General features: G+C 31.8%; 1 protein-coding gene and 1 long non-coding RNA gene across 2 annotated transcripts; both read left to right on the top strand.

Moving 5' to 3' along the window:
- Positions 1-13,053: 13,053 nt before the first annotated feature.
- On the top strand, positions 13,054-16,051 carry LOC112751276 (uncharacterized). The gene is made up of 5 exons (XR_003176338.3): positions 13,054-13,620; positions 13,707-13,883; positions 13,967-14,031; positions 14,166-14,287; positions 15,804-16,051. It is a non-coding gene; the product is annotated as an uncharacterized lncRNA (long non-coding RNA).
- Positions 16,052-16,422: 371 nt separating this feature from the next.
- On the top strand, positions 16,423-22,862 carry LOC112749245 (uncharacterized). The gene is made up of 5 exons (XM_025797506.3): positions 16,423-16,435; positions 19,953-20,424; positions 20,511-20,687; positions 20,977-21,098; positions 22,615-22,862. Exons 1-4 carry the CDS (start codon positions 16,423-16,425, stop codon positions 21,056-21,058), a joined length of 744 nt encoding a protein of 247 aa, XP_025653291.1. The 3' UTR covers positions 21,059-21,098; positions 22,615-22,862.
- Positions 22,863-23,363: the final 501 nt, after the last annotated feature.

Genomic DNA, 23,363 nt, shown 5'->3' with positions numbered 1-23,363 from the left:
TTATCAAATTTTATAATTTCTGTATCGGCGTGTTCCATGCCGAGTTGCCGAGTTGTGTCTCATGTCTCTGTCAATATCCATATCCGTGCATCATAGTAAAAAATACATAATTTATACTTATATTTATCATAATTTACATATATGAGTCAATATAAATTGCATCTACATTTATCAAAATTTGTACATATAAATTAATAAAATTTATTTATTAAAAATAAGTTAATATTTTTGCTACTAAATACTAGTTAAAATTATTAAAAATTACTAATTCGTAAAATTTTTGTTTCTTAGAATAGTGATATTATTTTTGCACAAAAAAATTAGCTATATTTTAGAATATGAAATACACTTTAAAATTATATAGAACCATTTTATTAAATATGCATAAATATATGGTAAATCGATGACTCATTTGATAATTAATTTTTTATGTATATAATTTTTTAAAATTAAAAATTATATTATATTAAAAAATAATTTTCATATATTGACAACAAGAGAGTTTTGCAAATATATCTAATAGTGTATGGTTATATAAGTCAAAAAAATTAATTTTCAAATCATAATTAAACTAATTTTGACTTCTAAATATTCACATACATGTCAACCAATTCTAGTTTTCTGTTAGGTACAAGAATGTCACTATTGATTTGCATGGGACTAATAAAGTGATGCACCGAAGAGGAAACGTAATAGACACACAGAGAGAAATTTTTGAGTCCATCAATTTTTTTTGTAATTTTAGTTATTACTTAATTAAAAATTTTGCTAATTTATACCTTAAGAATATAAATTAATCATATTATAAAAGTGTATTTTATAAAACTTACTATAAAAATTAATTTTTATATGTTTTCAATACATTGAATACATTAAAATTTGTCTTTAAGGTACAAATTAATTAAATTCTTTAAATAATACAAATATTAAATTATTTTTAATAAATAAATTTTATTAATTTATATATATAAATTTTAATAAATTATTGATTATTTGTTGATCTAAAATAATAATATTTATTAATTATGGTAGCATTGCTCTAAAATTAAGAAGGATATAACACACTAAACTAAAGTCATAAACCTTCTGACAAGCTAATATCAAAGTAAACCAAAGTTAAGACCAAATCAGATTAAATTAGACTAGCAAAGTATATCATACCAATTAACAAGTAGAACGCAGCCATTGGATCTTTAAAATCAATTATGTTAAGGTTAATTAGAGAAGAACTGCTTATAGGGTTAAAAATCATGTGTTTAAATTTAGGTTAAAAAAAATACTAAATAAGAATTTTCCAAATTGAAGCACGTCGAATTGAGTCAAAGTTATCAAACCAACCCCACTTTAAATCAGGCCAAATCAAATTGATGTTATATTATGTAACTTATTCTTAGAATTCATCATCACCATAAGTATATATATAATTTTAAAATGCCAAATGAATACAGATAATATATAATTTTCTTTTAAAATGCAAGGAAAATGAGCATGAACCTACCTAGCCTATAGGTATGTATATGTACTCTTACCAAAACAAGAAAAAAAAATAAAGTATACAATGAGTAAACTTTCCACCATTAAATTTAATGGAAGATTCAACAAAAATAGAAAACAAGACGTGTTGGAATAGTACAGCTCATAAAATAGGGCAAGGATACCGAGAATATATATCGTGACAAAATTACAGAAATTATTTTTAATATGAAAATGAAGATGATGTTTTAGTTAAATATTGATATTTGAAGTGTATTATAATATTGTGAAAATCATTCAATACGTCTCCTATGTGTTTCAATACGTCTCTGTATTGACCAATATGTTATCATGTGTCCAACACGTTCTTCACATGTTGACCAAGATGCCACCACATATCCAACACGCTTTCTACGTGTTGCAACATGCTCCCTAGTTGACTTTTTATTTACAAAATTCATTTATATGTAATTATACCAAATAATCTCATTTCAAAAAGAAAAACACCAATATTTTTTTTTTATAAAAAAAAGTCGACCACAAAATTGCATACCGGTCTCGCATGCAAACCACTAGTCAATAGTCATAAGTCATTATATTAAATTAGTATAATGATATATGGCGAATGAATATTATCTTTTAATATTAGTATTTGATGAATAATAATTTATATTTATATTTATTAAAATTTATATATATAAATTAATAATATTTATTTGTTGAAATTAAAATAATTAATATTTATGATGATTAAATACTGATTAATATTACTAATAAATTTTTTATATTAGATAGTACTTCATTGCCGGAACTTAAGAAAATTAGGTTAGGAATGACATACTTTTCAGTGTTTGATGTAGAATAAGAGAGACAAATTGTTCCGTTAATCCGACTGTTCTAAATCTATATTTTTTATATGCAAATTAAAAGGAGATATTAAAATAGTATTATATTAATAACTTGATATATAATATTTAATTTAATTTTTAAAATTTAAAATTAGACTTAAATTAACTCTTAAAATTATAATTAACTCAATTTAATTTTTAAGATTTATAATATATATAATAATTTACGTTAATTTTTGAGCTGATTTTTGTAAATGGTCTGTTTATTTTGTACGTTAATTTGCTAAAATTTAAAATTTTTGTCTAAATTTTATATGATTAAAATTTATTAGACTTTTTAAAAGTTTGATTAGTTCTCCAACATCTTCACAAAAATAACAATAACAAGTTCAATTTAAAAATTTTATAATTTTAAAAGAGGAATTTAAATCATAATAAATTAATATACCAAATTAATAAATTATTAACGGAAATTAACTAAAAAATAAATATAAATTATAATTATAAATTTTGAAATTCAATTTAAGCCTATTAAAATTTTAAGAATTAAATTAAATCCAACTTTAAATTCTAGTGATGAAATTAAGTATTAACTCTAATCTTATCACTAAAGCCTCTCAATACTTATCTTCTCTGATTGCCTCTACTTGTCTACCCGTTTTTTTATTATTATACTCTTACAGTTACATCTCTATATATATTTGTCACAATGTAACACCTTTAGTATTTTTATTTTCAGTGGAACTATGTTCTATAGAATGCTGGATTACAATTTCTTCCCTCTACTCAACCATGGATAATCGCAAAGCTGAATATATCTACCTTTTCGTACACTCGAGTTGTTTGAACACATTCTACAATTGAATTATGAAGTAACCCATTCAGATTAAGCAAAATAATTCAACTAAAATGAAGTTTATGATTTCTATTTTCTAAACATGAAATGTGAAAGAGCCTAATGGCGGAAACGACACAAATATCCAATATAAGAACAATATGAAAGCACTCACAACACAATATGACAGCAACTATAACAAGCAAATATAGCAAGTAAAGCAATAACAAGAACACACCGAGATTTTAACGTGGAAAACCCTCTCAATGTGAGAGGTAAAAATCACGGGTTGTCCAGACCAATGAAATAGCTCCACTATAATCAAATGAGGTACAAGAGAGTCTCAAACAAAGCACAAAAATGTACATATAACCAGCCAAAACATCAAAGTACCAAAGCTTTTAAATGAGAAGCCAGAAGATGAAATATACTCCAAAAATATAGCTGCTGTCAAAGCCAATTTCTCCCTCTTCAGATATCCAATTAAAATCTCCACCGTTCAGAATGAAAAATAAAATGTGAAGAATCTACAGTCCAAATTTTATGTCGATCCAACGGTGAAAAATGAGAAATTGCTATTCAAAGATTGCTGCTCTGTGAAAAAATGGGAAACCTAATTTCTCTCTTGCGAAACTAATTTCTCCCACTGCAAACCTCCAATCAATATCTCCACCAACCAGAATGAAGAACAAGATGATAGGAACACGCAGTTAAAATTTCAAGCCGATCCAACGGTGAACAAATGAGAAACTGCCATTTGAAGTTTACTGCTTTGCATAAAAACGAAAATTCTGTTTTCCCTCTTCTCTCTCACTTTGGTGGCTACACTCTCTCACTCTCAATGACCCCCAAAATCTGATTAGGGTTGTGGCACAATGGATGCAAAGAGACATCCTCAAAATGTTGGGTTTGGACCTCACAAAGAAGAGAAAAAACCCAACAAAATGCGCCTGAAGCAATGAAACTTAATAACAAAATGAAATTCATGATACTCAGTGTTAAGCTTAGTTTAATTTTGGACTAACATATGATGACAAATATTATTTGGATTAAAAGCCTATTTGTGGTTTAATATGTGTTTTTAGAAATGCAGGTCCAAGTGCTCAAGGTCATACTGCTTCAACCCAAGACTAGCATATGCTTCAACAACTTAAAGAGCTAAAGCTCCTCTTTGTAGCACCACTAAGCAAATAAAAGCTTATGTAGTTGCTAAAAGAAAAATGAGGACAGCTGGACAAAGCAAGGGCATGTGTGACACTAATAAAGCAAAAAGAGACACAAGGACACCCCACTAACCCAAGGACATCAGCAAAGCAAATACTTGGATTATGGTTAAGCAAAAACACAAACTTGCAAATAGCAGTAGCAGCAGGGGTAATGGAACTAAATGAAAAAGGAATGCATGCCAAGAAAGAAAGCAAGGGAAAGGATGATAGAGGTGGTGGACGAGCTCCTCATCCAGCAGAGTTAGTGGAGCATGATGAAGAAGGACTGCATGCCAGTAGTGACAGCTCCAACGGGCACCAAGAACAAGAAAATGGAAGAGGCAAATATGAAGACAAGCTGAAGACATATAAGTAGCCTCATTCCAACATTTCAAAGCAAGAAAAAGAGAGCACACACTTAGAGCATCATCTCATACATGGAGCTGAAATCTTTTTCTTCTACTCAAGCTTAATTTCTGAGTTTCATTGTTATGACTGTCTTGTGTCATTTTATGTTTTTCAGAAAAAGACTAATCTTGTGATTTGTAAAGCCAAGAGAGAAAAGGCAAGAGTGATGTGAAAGAGCCACTGATTTCTGATGTAATTGAGTTGTTGAATTAGAATTAGTTCTCCTTGCCAAGTTGGGTTAGCACTTGGTGAGTTAGAATCTGTCTAGATTCCCCTTCCAAGTTGGGACAGCACTTTGGGTAGCTAATCTTTGGTAAAGAAAGTTTAGGGGTAGATACTAGTTGAATTAGGGAGTAATTCAATAGTATTGGTGAATGTAATCAGTGGATTATAGTGGAAATTCTACCATAGTTTGTGGTGGAGACTAGATGTAGGATTCATTGCACAAAGAATCTGAACCAGAATACATGCTGGTCTTTTTCTCTTCTTTCATACTCTTTATTTGTTCTGCACACGAGAGAAAATAAAATAATCTCCTGCAACTTAAGCTTCTGCTAAAACAGAATTTGAAACTTTAAGTTTTAAGCCAACTTGATTCAACCCTCCTCTTCTCAAGTTCAAGCAGAACCATCACTCAATATTCACATAAAGTTTCAAGTATGATCATATGAAGAAAATTTCATGAATGATGAAAAATAAAACTTTCATTTAAAGATGTATTTATCCACTGAAAAATAAAATGTGTGCTTTTTAAGTTTGTATTTGATGAGTTTGGAAAACTCTAATTTAAAATTGATGATGATCAAACATTATTAGTTACAAAAATATTAATTTGAGTTTTAATGTCATATTTACTAATTAATAATCTTGATTATTTGCAGATTTTGTTATTGGGCCGAAAAGAAAAGAAAAATTGCAAGCCCAATATTCAACCTTATGCAAAAATGTTCTAAATGTTATGGCTGAAGCAATATCTTGTTATTGGGCCAGATTTTTCTATCATTATTATTAGCCCAATTCAATTTTGGTTGGAAACCAACTAGCTTGGTCCGAAATGAAGAAAAGAGAGAAAGCGAATGCTTATTGCTTCCAACGGATCTCTCTCTCATCATTTGATGGATTCCAAATTTAATTCAACTAACATTAATTGCATTAGAACCATGAGAGAGAAACAGTAATTGATTTGATTTCTATCATTAGTGCTACACGATACCTAAGGCAAAAGGAGAAGTAAATTAATTCATTTTGATTTACTCATTTAAATCACATTAAAAGTTTTCTATCTTCTCTCTCTTCTCTCTCACAACTCTCGGCCACTTCATAGAGAAGAAGATGGAAGCTAATGCAAGATATCAGAAGCTAAAAGAAGAAGCTAGAAGCAAGTATGAAGCCACTGTGATGATGGCATCAAGTAAAAGAAAATCTGAAGTGTGGAGTGGCTAAGATCTTTGCCACAAAAGGTAAGGTGTGGTGAAGTAATCTCAAGCCTTCTATACCCTAAAATGGAAGAAGATCAAATCGGTTAGAAAAAGAAGATCCTTGGAGGCCGGCTCGTCTCTACTTTTTGGTCAACCACCACAGGAGGTAGCTACTGTAGCTACGTGGAGGAAGAGGCAGAAATTGGAGCAGGAGGAGCTGTCATCATCAAAAACTCATCAAGGTTAGGAATCCTTCTTGAAGCACAAGTCAAGATGGAAAGCTCGGATTGATGAAGATTGGTGACCAAGGAAGACCCAGAGGTAATTGCATATTGGATTTTATATTCGGTTATCTCTTCTCTCTCACTGGCCGAACCGGTTTTGCATGAAGAAGAAGAAGTTTAGCTTGGTTCAACAAGTTTCAACTGTGGAGGCTTCCCCTTCTATAAATAAGGGAGAACAGTTAGGGCTTGAAGCAAGAAAAAAAGTGAAAGCACAGTGTCTTCATAGCTACCTAAGCTAACAGAAGTCCTTCTCCTTCAATGTTATTCATTTTATAATTTTTCTGTTTAATTTTGTCTGTCTTGAGTCTCATGGAAAAAAGTAAACAGTGAGGTTTGTAAGAAAAATCCATAGAGCGGAAAAAGGCAGAGTATATAAAATTAAAAGAAAAAGTCATAGATGTCCTTAGAGGTCATTTATACATCTGTGTTGTATTTCATGATTCTGTGGGAATCCCCTTGCAAGTTGGGTTAGCACTTAGCAGTTGAAAGCTTGGTAGGTGACCAAATCAAGTTCAGGATTGGGGTTAGATTCTAGACTTGTCTCAAATAAGAAGGGTAGTTCCTAGGGAGAATTGGTGTATGTAATCAATAAAGATTATAGTGAAATTCCATCATTGTTGTGATGGAGACTGGATGTAGGCTGTATTGCACTTGACAGCTGAACCAGGATACTTCGTGGTGTGATTCTCTCTCTCCTTTCTACTCCATTTCTGTTTTTACTGCATAGGAGATAAAACTGAAGAATATATCTTGCCCGAGTATGAGACAAAAAGCAAAAAATCTCCTGAAGTTACCTCAATAGGCCAGCAAGTGTTACTAAGCAAAAAAGGGGTTAAGATTCAACCCCCATTCTCTTAGCCACTGATAATCATCAGTATTTTTCTATAAATGAGGCTCATTTTCATTTTTGAGATTGGTGATTTATATCGATATAATTTTTAAAATCTCAATTGCTCTAATTTAATCTTCTAGATTCGAAAAAATATACCACAATAGTCTCAAGCATATTTTCTATCATCAAAACTCAATACCTGAGCGACGTGACTTAATCTTTGTCATACTATAAAGGAAAAAACGACGTAGTAAATTTTGGTACTAAAAAAAGGTTGAAGATTTTAGAAAAAATAAAACATTACTTCTCCATCCTTTTGATCACTTTTCATCTTTTTTTTTTTCTGAACTTTAAAACAAAAAAAAAAAATTCTCTCTTCCATAATTAAGGATCTGTTTGGGAAGTTTTAAAAATAACTTTTTTGAACTTTTGATTAATGAAAAGTAGTATTATTAATGTTTGGTGTAATTTTTAAAATAAAATTATAGTTTTTTAAGAAACTATTTAAGAATTTATATATGATAAAAATTTTTTTTATCACATTTCTTTTAAAATAAGTACTTTTAAAACTAAAAATCTAAATACAAAATAATTTGTTTATAAGTTATTTTTAATATAGCCATTTATTGTTTAACTTATTTTTTAAAAGGAGTTTAGTTAAGTTAACTAAAATGGAGCCTAAAAGTAACTAGTGGTTGTTGGAGGAGAAATTATTTGCGGGTGAATATTAATTTTAGAGAGTATGTATAATCGTGTGGATGTTGAATATAGCTATATAAGGGTTTATAACTCTGCTTTCAAAGGTTAGTGACGAGTGACAAAAAAATATCGTAATTTTTTTGTAATGTATACATGTTTGGCGATGATATTTTTCTGTTTTCATTATTCTGATCCTATTTTTGTTGAATTTGAGTCTGTGTTAAGATTTGTTTTAGTTATTGTGTTATTGGGTGCAAGGGTTTTTATATGTGTTCTGTTTTAAATGCTTGATGTAGGAGTGTGCATGATTCGACCCGATCCGAAGACTCGGTCCGATTCCGAACACTTTAGGGGCTATTTTGATGTGATTTCACCGGGTTTAGGGTCAGGTAAGGATCTCAAAAATAGACCCGGTCATTATTTTGGGTCGGATACGGGCCATGGCTCGGGTCACTCGAAGTCGGCCCGGTGGCCCGATCATCATACACAATTAATATTTTGTGTTATTAGTGATGGATGATGGCTATTCTTATGTGGAATTTAAGTATTGTAAACCTTAATATTTTATGTTATTAGTTATTATAAGACTATAAGTTAATGTTTTATGTTTAAAATGCATAATATTGTGTTATTTATATTGATTTAAATATTTAGTGTTATTAGACAATATTAGTATTGATTATGGTTATGCTTTAATTTTAGAGAAGAGTTGGTTCTTGTTATATTTTTCTAAGTGAATTTTACCATGTCAAATAATGGTTGGAGTCTTAGAAATTTGGATATTTTCACATGCTAGCTTATAAGAAGGTATCAAAATAATGTAATGTTAACGGCCCGGTTTTTATCCGATTTTTATCCGATATAATCGTGGTCCGAAAGTGTATAGATTTCATCGGATCTAGGGTTGGGTTCGAATCTAATAAATAGACCCGATATATATTTCGAGTCGAGTCTGAATCACATCAAATTCGATTTCACCCTACTCATGCACACCTTAGATTGATGAATGAGATATTTTGAAAATAGTTCGGTAGACCTAATGATATATATATATATAGACGAAATTGATGATTGACATATGTTAACATTGTTGGTGAATTGTAAATATGCTAAAGATTTTCTATGTGATTGTCTCTATCTTTTAATTTGATGTGCTATTGATAACTATACCTTTCAATCAATCATGCAAATGAAGGTATTGATAGACATTATGTTCCATCATGAAAAAAAATGTGGGTATGATAAAGTTGTAGAGTACTAGCACGTTCTTGAATGCAGTTTAAATATTGATTTAAGGGTTCTTTATACAGATAATGAGTTACGGATAAGGTATTTTATAACTTAAAAAAATTATGATATGATTGATATTTATTTTGAACATAAAATTTTATTATCAGATATTTTTAAGGACAAGAACTAAACTATATCACTTACGATGTTGAGTTTTAATAATAAAAAATGTGCTTGAGACTAATATAATATATTTTTTTAAATTTAAAAAATTAAATTAAAACAATTAAAATTTTAGAAATTAATCTTGACAGAAGCGGATCGATAATATTTCAAGTTTCTCTCTGTTTTTTTTTTTCTTTCAGTGAGACCAATTTTCAAAGATTCAAAATACTCGTTGCCTAGCATGAAAAACCATAAAGTTATACTGAAATAGTTAGCTTAACATCTATATATTCATCATTTAACTCAATATATTATGGTTTATAATATTTAAATTAATTTAATCAGAAAATAGTTTAAGATATTAATATAGGGGCCACTTTGATAAAGTTGCCAATTTCAACTTTTTCTAAAGATGTTTTTCATTTTGTGGTTGGTATTGATTTAAAAGCGTGTCACTAAAAGTGTTGCTTAAAGAGAAAGTGTTACCCTTAATCGTTAACTTGGCTCTGATACCAATTTTTTACAGTCGACTTTTCTTTTAATTTCTTTTTCGAAATTAATTCTTCATATAAGTTTATAATTTGTATAGATTTAATTGGTGGTGCTTTATTTAAATAATTTGCAAATTTATAATCTAAAGTATTGACCATTTCTACTATTTTTCTTGTGTGATTATTTATTATTAGTCCTTGATTTATAATTCTGATTTTTATAGTTTTTCAATCTTGTTTTAGTTTATAATATTCTTTTTTGTATGGATTATTGTATATAAAATCTTTTATCTGTTTGTCTTTTTCTTTAATATAATTTCTCAAATCCTCAAAAACTTCTTTTATTTCTACACTTTCTGTTGTTTCTAAATATCTTTTTAATTTTTCAACTTCATTCTCCATTTTTTCTTTCAACAGTTTTAATTCTTTTAAGTCATAATATGGTTTTCCAGGCATTTATAAATTTTTTAAGTTTAATTCTAACTTGTTTATATTTATTTTTATTTCTATCCTTTTTATTATAAGGTCATCAATTTCGATCTGAAGATTATTTAATTCCCTTTTATATTCCTTTATTTTACTTTTTATTTTTTCCGCCCTTTTTTTTATTTTATTTTCTGGTTTTTCAATCTTTTTATGCTTCATTATTTATTTTAGAATTTCTGCAAACTCTATCATCGATTCATTACTATTTTCCAGAGATTCTATTAATTTTTCTAGCTCTTCAACTTCTCTTTTCAACTTGTCATAAATTATTTTTTGAGCTTCAAATGCCCTTTGATTTATTCCAGAAAACTGTAAATAATTTAAACGATTTTCTCTTTCAAAGAGCTCTTGTTTTTTGTCTTGATAAGTTACATATATTTATTGTCATAATTTAGTATTTAGGGTTTCATTTAACTTTTCGACCTTTTTTGTTAATTCTTTTATTTCAGAATTTTCTTCTTTAATTTTTAACTTAGATAAACTTAAAGGGCTATTAATTTTAGATTCTCTTATTTGAAAATTCGATGAAACTAATTTTCCTGATGGTTCTTTTAATAATAGAACTGGGTTTTCAATAGCTTTATATTTTGGTATTTCTGTTTTTACAATTTTCTAAAATAATTCATCGACATAAATTCTTTCTTTATTTTTAAATATTATACTATGATGGCTATTTGTTAAAGCATAATTTATAGCATATGTAATTGAAAATGGTTCATCATCTTGTTCCATTAGATTCTTTATGTGAAATTTATAAGCCAAACTTATAGATCTTCCAAGATTTTCAGTTGATAAAGGTATAGCATATCCAAGATGGGCATTGAATTTAACATTTACGTTTGCCAAGTTTCCATGAACAATTCCGATTATTTGATCTATTGGGTCATCAGTAATTCTTTTGTCACAGATTGCTAAGCTTATTGGTGAATTAATTCCTTTCATATATGTAGATTTGATTAAGACTTGTATAGTACTAATATGAATCCATCCAATTTTAGATCTTTTTTGTTGATCCTTAATTTTCTCAATCTGTTTACTCAATTCTTCATCATTTATCAAAGCTATTTCAAGTTCTCCATTGGCGGATTTTATCTTTATAGCGGCTTCAAGTTGAATTTTTCCATAGTATATTATATTTTTTCTATTAAAAACTTCTTTTAAGAGATTTTGTTTATTAAAGTTTTCATTTGATTTGAGATTTAATTCTGTTTTTAGAACAGCCTATTTTTCATTATCTAATAAAGCAGTTAATCTATAATAATCAGATTCTTCTGTTAATTCTAAACTTTCTAAATAATTCATAATTTAAAGACTAAGATGAAGATGTACCTTTCTGGAGAAAAACTTCCTTTATTTAGTATATTTTACATAAGGTGTTTTTATCTCCAGAGGGGAGATTGTAGATACTAACTCCAGAGGGGAGTTTAGAATTATTTTTCCTTAAAGGAATTCTTCCTCAAACTATAGAATCGCCTTGGCAGCTTCCTCCTTGCTCTCCTAGCATATGAGTACTCCTAGCCTTCTGTTTTCTATTGTCTGATGCTTCTACAATTGCCTAAGCAACCTATTTATAATAGTTGGGTTTGATGGACAATTCCCATCCTTACCCTTCTTATGACGTCATTGCTTACGTCATTGTTTTGTTATCTTACACCAGCTACATTGTTGGTGCTTTATGACCTAAGTGCTTACGTCACTATGCAATAATGTTGAGAGATGCTTCAGATGCACTATCCTCCTCTTTTATCATGTGACCTTCAGATGCATTGTCTTCTTCCTTTATCATGTGGGTTGATTCTGTTTCATTATTGCTTTCTTCAGATATCTCTGAGGCACATAGCTGGCACTTGTGGTCTTCTCTGTCTTTTATCAAATAGCAGAGATTCCTCTTTATCCCTTCAGGGAGCTTTTCTAAAAGTCCAGATAAGTTGTAGAATGCTGATTCAAATTCCACCAAGAGTCTCATCTCTCTTTCTTCAATTTCATTTCTTTTACTAGACACAAGCAGAGTATTTCTACTTTTATAATTAATCCTTGTGTGAGATTCCTTCGTTATTTTTTGAGTTCTTTCAAAGACCCTTGCTAATGTGCTGGCTAGCCTTCCTTCATGACTGTAAATTGTTAAATCTTGAATCTGATCAATTAGTTGAAAATTTCCTGGGAAGACGGACATGAATATTACTTGGTGTGCTGGAACCAAGCATTCTTCTTCTTCATTAAAAATAGGTTGTGTAAGACCCATGATTTTCAAAAAATATTATCATAAGTTAATTTTAATTTATTTATTCATTAAAGACTTTATTCTCAGAAAATATTTTATTAAAAATAATTAAATTAAATTTTGACAATTAAATTAAAAATTTTACTTAATATTATAATTATTGAATAATTTTCTATATTTAAATTAGGCAGCTTAACAGTTGTAAAAGAATAAAGATTTTATATAATTTAGTTAAATAATAGAGATTCTATAATTTAATACTTTAATTTTATAAATAAAGAAAATTAATTATATTAAATCTAATTTTAAATTAATAATCAAATAACATTTTCAAATAATTCTAAAGGATTAAATTAGATTTTTAATTAATATTCTATACCCCTAATTTTATTAAAATTACCTAAACTACCCTAATCTTAACTTTAATTAAATCAAACCCGAACCCCCCTAACTTAACCCTACTGTCATTCACTTTCCTATTTCTTAATCTAACCTACGGGAGAAAGGGAAATAAGGAAAGAAAGGGAAAATAAGGAAAACGGGGGAAGAAAGGGGAAATAAGAAAAGAAAGGGAAAATAAGGAAGGCAGGGGGAACTTGAGAAGTGGGGAACTGAGAAAGGAGGAAAGGGAAAGCGAGTGACGATAGAAAGAGAAGCGGAGAGGGAGAAGAAGAAGAAAAGTGAGTTGAGAGGAAGAAATCGCCGCCACTGCGGTACGCGTTCACGTCGTCGTCGTAGCGCCGCCATCCTTGCGCCAGTCGCTGCCATTCGCGCCTCTATCGCCGCCAGAACTACACGCCGTCGCTGGAGTTTGAACGCCGCTGCAACCACCACGTGTTATCATCTTCAGATCCGCCGCTGTTTGAGTCGCGAACAGGGGAACACGCGCGAAGGAAACTGTCGCGGAGCTGTCGTCGCCGCCGCGTTGATGGGCTCGCCGTCGTTCTGCTCGCGTGGCTGCTGCGTTGCCGGAGCTCCTTGTCGCTGCTGGCGCCGGAAAGTGCCTTTCAAGCCTGTATCTGTTGGTAAGCCCAAACCCTGCTTCAGCTTCTTCATCCCTTAAGTTTACCTTTATTGTGAGAAGTTGTTGCTGCTGTTGGGTTCGCCGCAGGGAGGAGTCCGAGCAAGAAAAGGAAGAAGGTGGCGATGGATACCTCTACTGCTGCTGCTGTTACTATCGGTGTTCCGGAGCTTGCAGTTACTGCCATGTTTGGGTGATGAACCTGGTTGTGTCCTGGCTGCTGATTGATTGTAGTGAGAGACGTTGTAGCCACTACTTTTCATCTTGGTAAGTTCATGGGTAAGATAGCTTTGATTCTTCTTTGTGCCATTTTATTTACGCAGCTAGTTCTGATCCGTTTAATTTACCAGAGTCACTATTGTCATATCTCGGTGCTGCCGCCCTTGTTTGGAACTACTGAATGTTGTTGTCTCCGGTAGCACTATTCTTCCCATTTTAATTTCAACTCCTTTAATTCTAAAATTTATAATGTTTCTGCCTTTATCCTACTGCTATTTGGTTTCCTTGTGCCACCCTTACTCTAATTACAGAAATATGTTTCCATTCTAGCCACTGTCGATTTATCTATTGCAAATTCATAATTGATAATGGAGCTGCTAAGATCGCTGCTGCTGCCATGAACTGGGGATAAAGGGGATTATTGAGTTAAATTGTGCGATTGAGACATCGAGGTAGGGGTTTTCTTAAAATTTATTTTATCTTACAGAGTTGTTATAAATAGATATTAATGTGAGAAACATATGTCTGCGATTATGATTGTCTTATAAATATGGTTGTTTGCTGAACTGAATGGCTGATTGCTTGATTGCTTGGGTAGTCTGTGATTGCTGAAAGGAAATTAGTTTAAAAGGTTATTATTTGTTTATTATGAAAAGTGGATTTCTTGGTTTTGAAGCTGTGTTTGAGAATGTAAACGAATCGGCTTTGGAAATGATTTGAAATATGAAAATGAATTAATTTTGGAAATGGTTTGATTTTGAGTTAGTCTGAATTTATAAATGATTTAGTATTTGAGCTAGTTTGATTTTAAAAAGAGATTTATTATTGCCATTGATTCGCTTTGAAAATAATTTGATATTGGAATTGGTTTAATTTTGGAAAATGATTGAGATTTGGAAATGGTTGAGAAAAGGTTTGAGAAATGTTTGGATGGGACCCGAAAGGGTGGTAGAATCCGAGTTTTAGAGGAGATGCTGCCGAAATTTTATAAAATTAGAAGTAGTTATTTTAAAAGGTTTAATTTTAAGCATTATATGATTTAAGATTACTTTAATTATCAAAGGAAGAGTTATGTTTTGGATTGGGAATTGTTAGTGAATTGAATGGAAAGAAGGACAATGAGGATTTTCTTTGAAACATGATTTTGAATGAATTTGGAAATGAGATATGGATTGATGAATGATGATGATGTTGAGAATGACTTAAACATTGATGAATGTTGAATGAATTATTTATATGGCTTATGAAATTGAATTATCTGAGATACGAGGTTCCCTGGATAAAGTACCATGGCTTGCCACCACGTGTACCAGGTTGAAAACTCGATACTCTGTTGACCCTACGACGTAAGTGTGACCGGGCACTATATAAATTCCCGGGAATGTTACCCCCATTGAGCAATATTGATTATTTGAGAAAAAGCTATGCATAGACTCTTGGGGATGCACGTCGGGGGACAGTCTAAGGACAATTCAGACTTGTCGGGTTGGCTGGATAACCGACAGATGAGCCTCATCAGCCATAGGACAGGCATGCATCATATGCATTTGTATGCTTTGTTTGGGTTTGAACTTGTTTTGGTTTGCTTAAATGCTAAACTGTCCTTAACTGCTATTTGAACTATTTGCTGTAACTGCTACCTACTTGTGTTTTCCTTGTCTGTCTTGCCTGTGTTTGTCCTGGCGTGCTACATTTGAGAATGAATTTTGGTACTGAATTAATGATTGTGTTGTTTGATTGCGTGGTTGGTTTCTGATTGAGATTTTCTTATAAGAAAGGAAAGGTTTCGGAATTCTGAAAGATTATTGTTTCTTAAAGTTTTGAACGATCACCTATTGGCTTTTTAAAAGATTCATAAAGCAATGATAATCACTGAGCTTGAAAACAGTTTTCTTATTAAATATCTTCTTATGACAACTTTGAAACTCTGTGGTGAGACCATGTGGTTAGGTTCTCACCCCCCTACAGTTGTACCTTTTCAGGAACCGGATGAAGCATTATGAAGAGTTATACTGCGTTTGGTTTATATGTTGTATTAATTAGATTATTTTCTTCCCTCGTCTTTCTTAGTACAAGTTTGTAAGAGGGATAGGTGTTGTATGTTTTATATGTATATTATATTATAAATTGTTATGTAAGGAGTCTTGTATATGATTCTACGCCTGCTTGTATTTTTTTTCTTAAGATAAAGTATTTATTTTCGGTTTTCAAAGAAATCAGCGATACAGTGTCGAGTCACAGGCTCCTATTTTAGTATTTAGTATGTAAAGTAGTCATAATACTTCTTTCTATCAGAGTAGCGCAGCTGGAAGCGTGACTTCTGATAGTGAGAGTGTTACATTATGGTATCAGAGCGGTCTTTCCTGTAGAGCCTTGGGAATGGACTGATTATGCTTCAATTGCATACTCTGAGAGTTTGTCATGTAATAGGTCTTGTTTGAATAACGAGAATTATAGCTTTATGCACATGACGGTCTATTGATTAATGCCATTAGTCTTGCATTGCATAATTCCTGGTATTAAGTTTGGCCAGCTTAACACTAGTGAATTATGTATATGGAAGCACCAATGGGTTATCATAGACAATATGCAAGTCATAGGTAATGTGAATCGCAGGTTTTGGGAACATTAGGAGTTAATTCTTGAGGTTACTCGGTTAGGTGTCTTGAACTTTGCGAATATCACGTATCTTATTCCTGCTTGGTATGATCTAAGGTTCTTGTCTGCGATACTTTTCTTGGAAAGTGAACATATTATCTTTCAATCCTACTCTCTTGTTCACGTACGCTCTTGTTTGATCCTAACTGCATATGCCTGTTTAAAACCCTTGGTGTATTTACCTTCTTTATTTAGGCACTTCCTTTTGAATCATGTATTTTTTTTATATACATCTGAATCTGTTTTGATGTAGGACCCCTTTTTAAGTTCATATTTTGAGTCTTTTGTAAACAAATTGTAATTTAGTTTTTCTCTTATTCGATGATAATTACAGCCATTCTTTAAATCTTAACAAAACCGTTTTTGATTTGAAATATACAACCACTTTTAATTTGATAGATACTTCTTTATATAAACATTGAAAGTTTCTTATACAGTTTAAAACTAGTGGTTTCCAATACGTCTCCTGCTTCTTCACTGGTTTATGGAAATGCATATATACTTTAAATACAATTTGATTTTCTTACAATCTTATTACAGTTTTTACGAATACCCTTATTTAACTATATATTTAAATATTTTTTTCAAAGAAAGGTTTTTGTCTCTTTCCAGTTGGTTTTGTTTGGTAAGCTTCACCTAATTTATTATTATTATTATTTTTTTTTTAAAATTTGGTTTAGCATACTATATTATTTATGCAATTGTTGTTCTTACAAAAAAAATATATATGTTGGACTCATGTCTTAATTCTCATGAATGGACCAATTTCTTCCTGAAACTTTTTATTTCTATGGATGTCATATTTGATTCTGTTTTTAATTACTCTTTTATTATTTTTTTGAACGTCACCATTAGTCTTAGTTTTCTATTTCTTGTGAATCTCATTCTCATCTGAGTCAACTTGAATTCGTTTCCATCTAATGCACCATTGTCCTTTTATTTGTCTTTCTTTAGTCAAAGGTTCTTTCTTGAGAATTTTCTATTGATTGAGTTGTCTTCCTGGCGCGTTTTGTATTCCTTTAGACCAATTGGAAACTCATTTGATAATCCACACCCAATGAGTTCTTGTTTGAATTCTCTTAACTTAAAGATCCTTTCTTTCATGGGCTGATTTCGTTCTAAGCACATTGTGATCATCTTAAATGATACTTGCGAGGTGGTTATTTCAAGTATACTTTCAGAATTTTGTTTTGAACCATTTTTGAAAAGGTTTTGAATTCTTTTGAAGAAATTTAAGTTTTGAATCAACTTTTTAAGTTGCTAAGTTTCTTCTTAAGCTTTTCGTTTCTATGAGTGACATGCTTTATGAATTCTAATTGAAATCCTTTAATTTAAGTTTCTTTCTTAAAATGAGTTAGTTTCCTTTTTAGCACATCTTAATATTATTGAACATCCTTATAAAGTTGTGACTTCAAGTATATTATTGAAGTTTTGTTTTAAACTTTTTTAAACAAGTTTTGATTTATTTTTATGCAAAGTTGTCCCTGACTTGAATTGCTTTACTTGAGCAGTGCCTCTCTTTGGTGTGATTTGAACTTGTTTTGGGGCGATATAACCGTCTATTGAAGTTTTAATAAAATCACTTTCAATTCAGTCTACACTCTTTTACCTTATACTTTGAAAATTTCTATATGTGATTTAAACATGTTCGATTGTAATGCATCATCTTTTCTTTTATGAGTAAAACTTTATCTCAGATTTTCTTCCAACAAGATTGTAGTTTTCATACATGCTTGAAAAAGAAGAGAAAATACAATTTTGCTCTTAGCCAAATTAATCTTTCCATTTACAAAGTTTGTGTAATCTATTTACACTTGAATTTATATTGAAATAATGCCACATTTACGCTTTTATTACTCTTTTGAAGGATGTTTGTTACCCATTTTCTCTTTCAGAACATGAAATGATTTTCCCTTAAGTTTCCATTCTTTACGAACAATGCATTCGAAAATATTTTTTTTTTACCATACTCTTGAGTTCTATAAACTTTGTCTTTGGTTTGGATATTCTTCTTCTGCAAACCTCATATTTACTTGACTCAGCTTGAATTCGTTTCAAAATACTGCATTGTTTTTCATCTTATTGGTCTTATCAAATTCCTTCGATTCAAGAGTTACCCATAAAGTTATTAGTTGACTCTTTTTCCAGCACTCTTTATTACTCGTTCATCCTTGTCTACTTGTGATTTCAGCAATTCTTTCAAATTCTCGCGAACACGGTCCTTGTCGTTGTTCTTCCTTTTCTATAGTCTACTATCCTTCTGAATATACTCGAGATTAGTTTTGGCATTTTGTGCGACCATTAGACTTAGTAAACGACACATTAGTCCTTTAGGACACGTTTGGTGAATGCAAAAGGTGAAACTTATAAGTGTACGACATCTTAGGGAGTTGTGAAACCTTGTTTTATGTGAAAGAATTTTGTTGATGTGAGACTTATAACCAGTAGTAAAGATTGCAAAGTGTTTAACAAAGTTGAGAACCTTTCGGATGAGTTGCTCAATGAAGTACGATTAAGAATAGTGGAGATAAGTTATGTTGAAGTTTGAATAATTAAATCTCTGAAGTTGATATAAGATTAGTATGCGGACGTTAAGCACATCATTTTAACCCCAGCTTGTTTTATAGCCTTTTGCCGCCTTGCTTTACCATCACACGTATGAAACATATTATTGTGCATCAAGCCTATCTTGTAACCTTGTTTCACATCACACTTATATCCTTTATATTTTTATTCCATATGAAAATCCTGGCATTTGAAACTATATGTATATATATATAATGAGGACTTTTTGCTTCTTTAAATAAGTTCAAGAGTGAAGTAATAAGAAATCTCCTTTATTTTATATCAATTTTCGAGGACGAAAATTTTTATAAGGTGGGTAGGATGTAAGACCCATGATTTTCAAAAAATATTATCATAAGTTAATTTTAATTTATTTATTCATTAAAGACTTTATTCTCAGAAAATATTTTATTAAAAATAATTAAATTAAATTTTGACAATTAAATTAAAAATTTTACTTAATATTATAATTATTGAATAATTTTCTATATTTAAATTAGGCAGCTTAACAGTTGTAAAAGAATAAAGATTTTATATAATTTAGTTAAATAATAGAGATTCTATAATTTAATACTTTAATTTTATAAATAAAGAAAATTAATTATATTAAATCTAATTTTAAATTAATAATCAAATAACATTTTCAAATAATTCTAAAGGATTAAATTAGATTTTTAATTAATATTCTATACCCCTAATTTTATTAAAATTACCTAAACTACCCTAATCTTAACTTTAATTAAATCAAACCCGAACCCCCCTAACTTAACCCTACTGTCATTCACTTTCCTATTTCTTAATCTAACCTACGGGAGAAAGGGAAATAAGGAAAGAAAGGGAAAATAAGGAAAACGGGGGAAGAAAGGGGAAATAAGAAAAGACAGGGAAAATAAGGAAGGCAGGGGGAACTTGAGAAGTGGGGAACTGAGAAAGGAGGAAAGGGAAAGCGAGTGACGAGAGAAAGAGAAGCGGAGAGGGAGAAGAAGAAGAAAAGTGAGTTGAGAGGAAGAAATCGCCGCCACTGCGGTACGCGTTCACGTCGTCGTCGTAGCGCCGCCATCCTTGCGCCAGTCGCTGCCGCTGTCGGCGATGAAGCCCGTCGCCGCCATTCGCGCCTCTATCGCCGCCAGAACTACACGCCGTCGCTGGAGTCTGAACGCCGCTGCAACCACCACGTGTTATCATCTTCAGATCCGCCGCTGTTTGAGTCGCGAACAGGGGAACACGCGCGAAGGAAACTGTCGCGGAGCTGTCGTCGCCGCCGCGTTGATGGGCTCGCCGTCGTTCTGCTCGCGTGGCTGCTGCGTTGCCGGAGCTCCTTGTCGCTGCTGGCGCCGGAAAGTGCCTTTCAAGCCTGTATCTGTTGGTAAGCCCAAACCCTGCTTCAGCTTCTTCATCCCTTAAGTTTACCTTTATTGTGAGAAGTTGTTGCTGCTGTTGGGTTCGCCGCAGGGAGGAGTCCGAGCAAGAAAAGGAAGAAGGTGGCGATGGATACCTCTACTGCTGCTGCTGTTACTATCGGTGTTCCGGAGCTTGCAGTTACTGCCATGTTTGGGTGATGAACCTGGTTGTGTCCTGGCTGCTGATTGATTGTAGTGAGAGACGTTGTAGCCACTACTTTTCATCTTGGTAAGTTCATGGGTAAGATAGCTTTGATTCTTCTTTGTGCCATTTTATTTACGCAGCTAGTTCTGATCCGTTTAATTTACCAGAGTCACTATTGTCATATCTCGGTGCTGCCGCCCTTGTTTGGAACTACTGAATGTTGTTGTCTCCGGTAGCACTATTCTTCCCATTTTAATTTCAACTCCTTTAATTCTAAAATTTATAATGTTTCTGCCTTTATCCTACTGCTATTTGGTTTCCTTGTGCCACCCTTACTCTAATTACAGAAATATGTTTCCATTCTAGCCACTAGCCACTGTCGATTTATCTATTGCAAATTCATAATTGATAATGGAGCTGCTAAGATCGCTGCTGCTGCCATGAACTGGGGATAAAGGGGATTATTGAGTTAAATTGTGCGATTGAGACATCGAGGTAGGGGTTTTCTTAAAATTTATTTTATCTTACAGAGTTGTTATAAATAGATATTAATGTGAGAAACATATGTCTGCGATTATGATTGTCTTATAAATATGGTTGTTTGCTGAACTGAATGGCTGATTGCTTGATTGCTTGGGTAGTCTGTGATTGCTGAAAGGAAATTAGTTTAAAAGGTTATTATTTGTTTATTATGAAAAGTGGATTTCTTGGTTTTGAAGCTGTGTTTGAGAATGTAAACGAATCGGCTTTGGAAATGATTTGAAATATGAAAATGAATTAATTTTGGAAATGGTTTGATTTTGAGTTAGTCTGAATTTATAAATGATTTAGTATTTGAGCTAGTTTGATTTTAAAAAGAGATTTATTATTGCCATTGATTCGCTTTGAAAATAATTTGATATTGGAATTGGTTTAATTTTGGAAAATGATTGAGATTTGGAAATGGTTGAGAAAAGGTTTGAGAAATGTTTGGATGGGACCCGAAAGGGTGGTAGAATCCGAGTTTTAGAGGAGATGCTGCCGAAATTTTATAAAATTAGAAGTAGTTATTTTAAAAGGTTTAATTTTAAGCATTATATGATTTAAGATTACTTTAATTATCAAAGGAAGAGTTATGTTTTGGATTGGGAATTGTTAGTGAATTGAATGGAAAGAAGGACAATGAGGATTTTCTTTGAAACATGATTTTGAATGAATTTGGAAATGAGATATGGATTGATGAATGATGATGATGTTGAGAATGACTTAAACATTGATGAATGTTGAATGAATTATTTATATGGCTTATGAAATTGAATTATCTGAGATACGAGGTTCCCTGGATAAAGTACCATGGCTTGCCACCACGTGTACCAGGTTGAAAACTCGATACTCTGTTGACCCTACGACGTAAGTGTGACCGGGCACTATATAAATTCCCGGGAATGTTACCCCCATTGAGCAATATTGATTATTTGAGAAAAAGCTATGCATAGACTCTTGGGGATGCACGTCGGGGGACAGTCTAAGGACAATTCAGACTTGTCGGGTTGGCTGGATAACCGACAGATGAGCCTCATCAGCCATAGGACAGGCATGCATCATATGCATTTGTATGCTTTGTTTGGGTTTGAACTTGTTTTGGTTTGCTTAAATGCTAAACTGTCCTTAACTGCTATTTGAACTATTTGCTGTAACTGCTACCTACTTGTGTTTTCCTTGTCTGTCTTGCCTGTGTTTGTCCTGGCGTGCTACATTTGAGAATGAATTTTGGTACTGAATTAATGATTGTGTTGTTTGATTGCGTGGTTGGTTTCTGATTGAGATTTTCTTATAAGAAAGGAAAGGTTTCGGAATTCTGAAAGATTATTGTTTCTTAAAGTTTTGAACGATCACCTATTGGCTTTTTAAAAGATTCATAAAGCAATGATAATCACTGAGCTTGAAAACAGTTTTCTTATTAAATATCTTCTTATGACAACTTTGAAACTCTGTGGTGAGACCATGTGGTTAGGTTCTCACCCCCCTACAGTTGTACCTTTTCAGGAACCGGATGAAGCATTATGAAGAGTTATACTGCGTTTGGTTTATATGTTGTATTAATTAGATTATTTTCTTCCCTCGTCTTTCTTAGTACAAGTTTGTAAGAGGGATAGGTGTTGTATGTTTTATATGTATATTATATTATAAATTGTTATGTAAGGAGTCTTGTATATGATTCTATGCCTGCTTGTATTTTTTTTCTTAAGATAAAGTATTTATTTTCGGTTTTCAAAGAAATCAGCGATACAGTGTCGAGTCACAGGCTCCTATTTTAGTATTTAGTATGTAAAGTAGTCATAATACTTCTTTCTATCAGATTAGCATAGCCGGAAGCGTGACTTCTGATAGTGAGAGTGTTACAGGTTGACTGTTTGTAAATTTTAGGGATATATCCTTTGGATTTACATTGTCAATCATATTTTTAAATCTCTTTACTGCATCAACGAATCCTGCAGGAAACTCACTAATAATTTTTAGATCATTAAAAATTAAAATTGTATCAATTAATCCATACTGGAAAAACTGATAGGTGTCAGATGGGAAAGCATCTGGAAATATAACCAGCTTTGTTAGCTGTTCTTTGGCAATAGGATAATATCCCAAAATTGCCCTTTTTTCTTCAGTCCAATTCAGGACTATGTTAAGGGTTTCTTTGAGATTTGATCTACAGACCCTTTTCTTTTCCTTGATTTCAGCCCTTGTAGGAATGTTTCTAATTATCCCTGTTCTCTGGGTTTG

Source organism: Arachis hypogaea, chromosome 15 (assembly GCF_003086295.3).
Source record: "Arachis hypogaea cultivar Tifrunner chromosome 15, arahy.Tifrunner.gnm2.J5K5, whole genome shotgun sequence".
NCBI lineage: Eukaryota > Viridiplantae > Streptophyta > Magnoliopsida > Fabales > Fabaceae > Arachis > Arachis hypogaea.
This window is presented reverse-complemented; position numbering and strand designations above follow the sequence as displayed.

Coding starts and splice junctions, on each gene's coding strand:
- LOC112749245 (XM_025797506.3), top strand. Junction 20,425..20,510: donor TTTCAAGCCTGTATCTGTTG/GTAAGCCCAAAC, acceptor GGTTCGCCGCAG/GGAGGAGTCCGAGCAAGAAA. Junction 20,688..20,976: donor AGCCACTACTTTTCATCTTG/GTAAGTTCATGG, acceptor TCTAGCCACTAG/CCACTGTCGATTTATCTATT.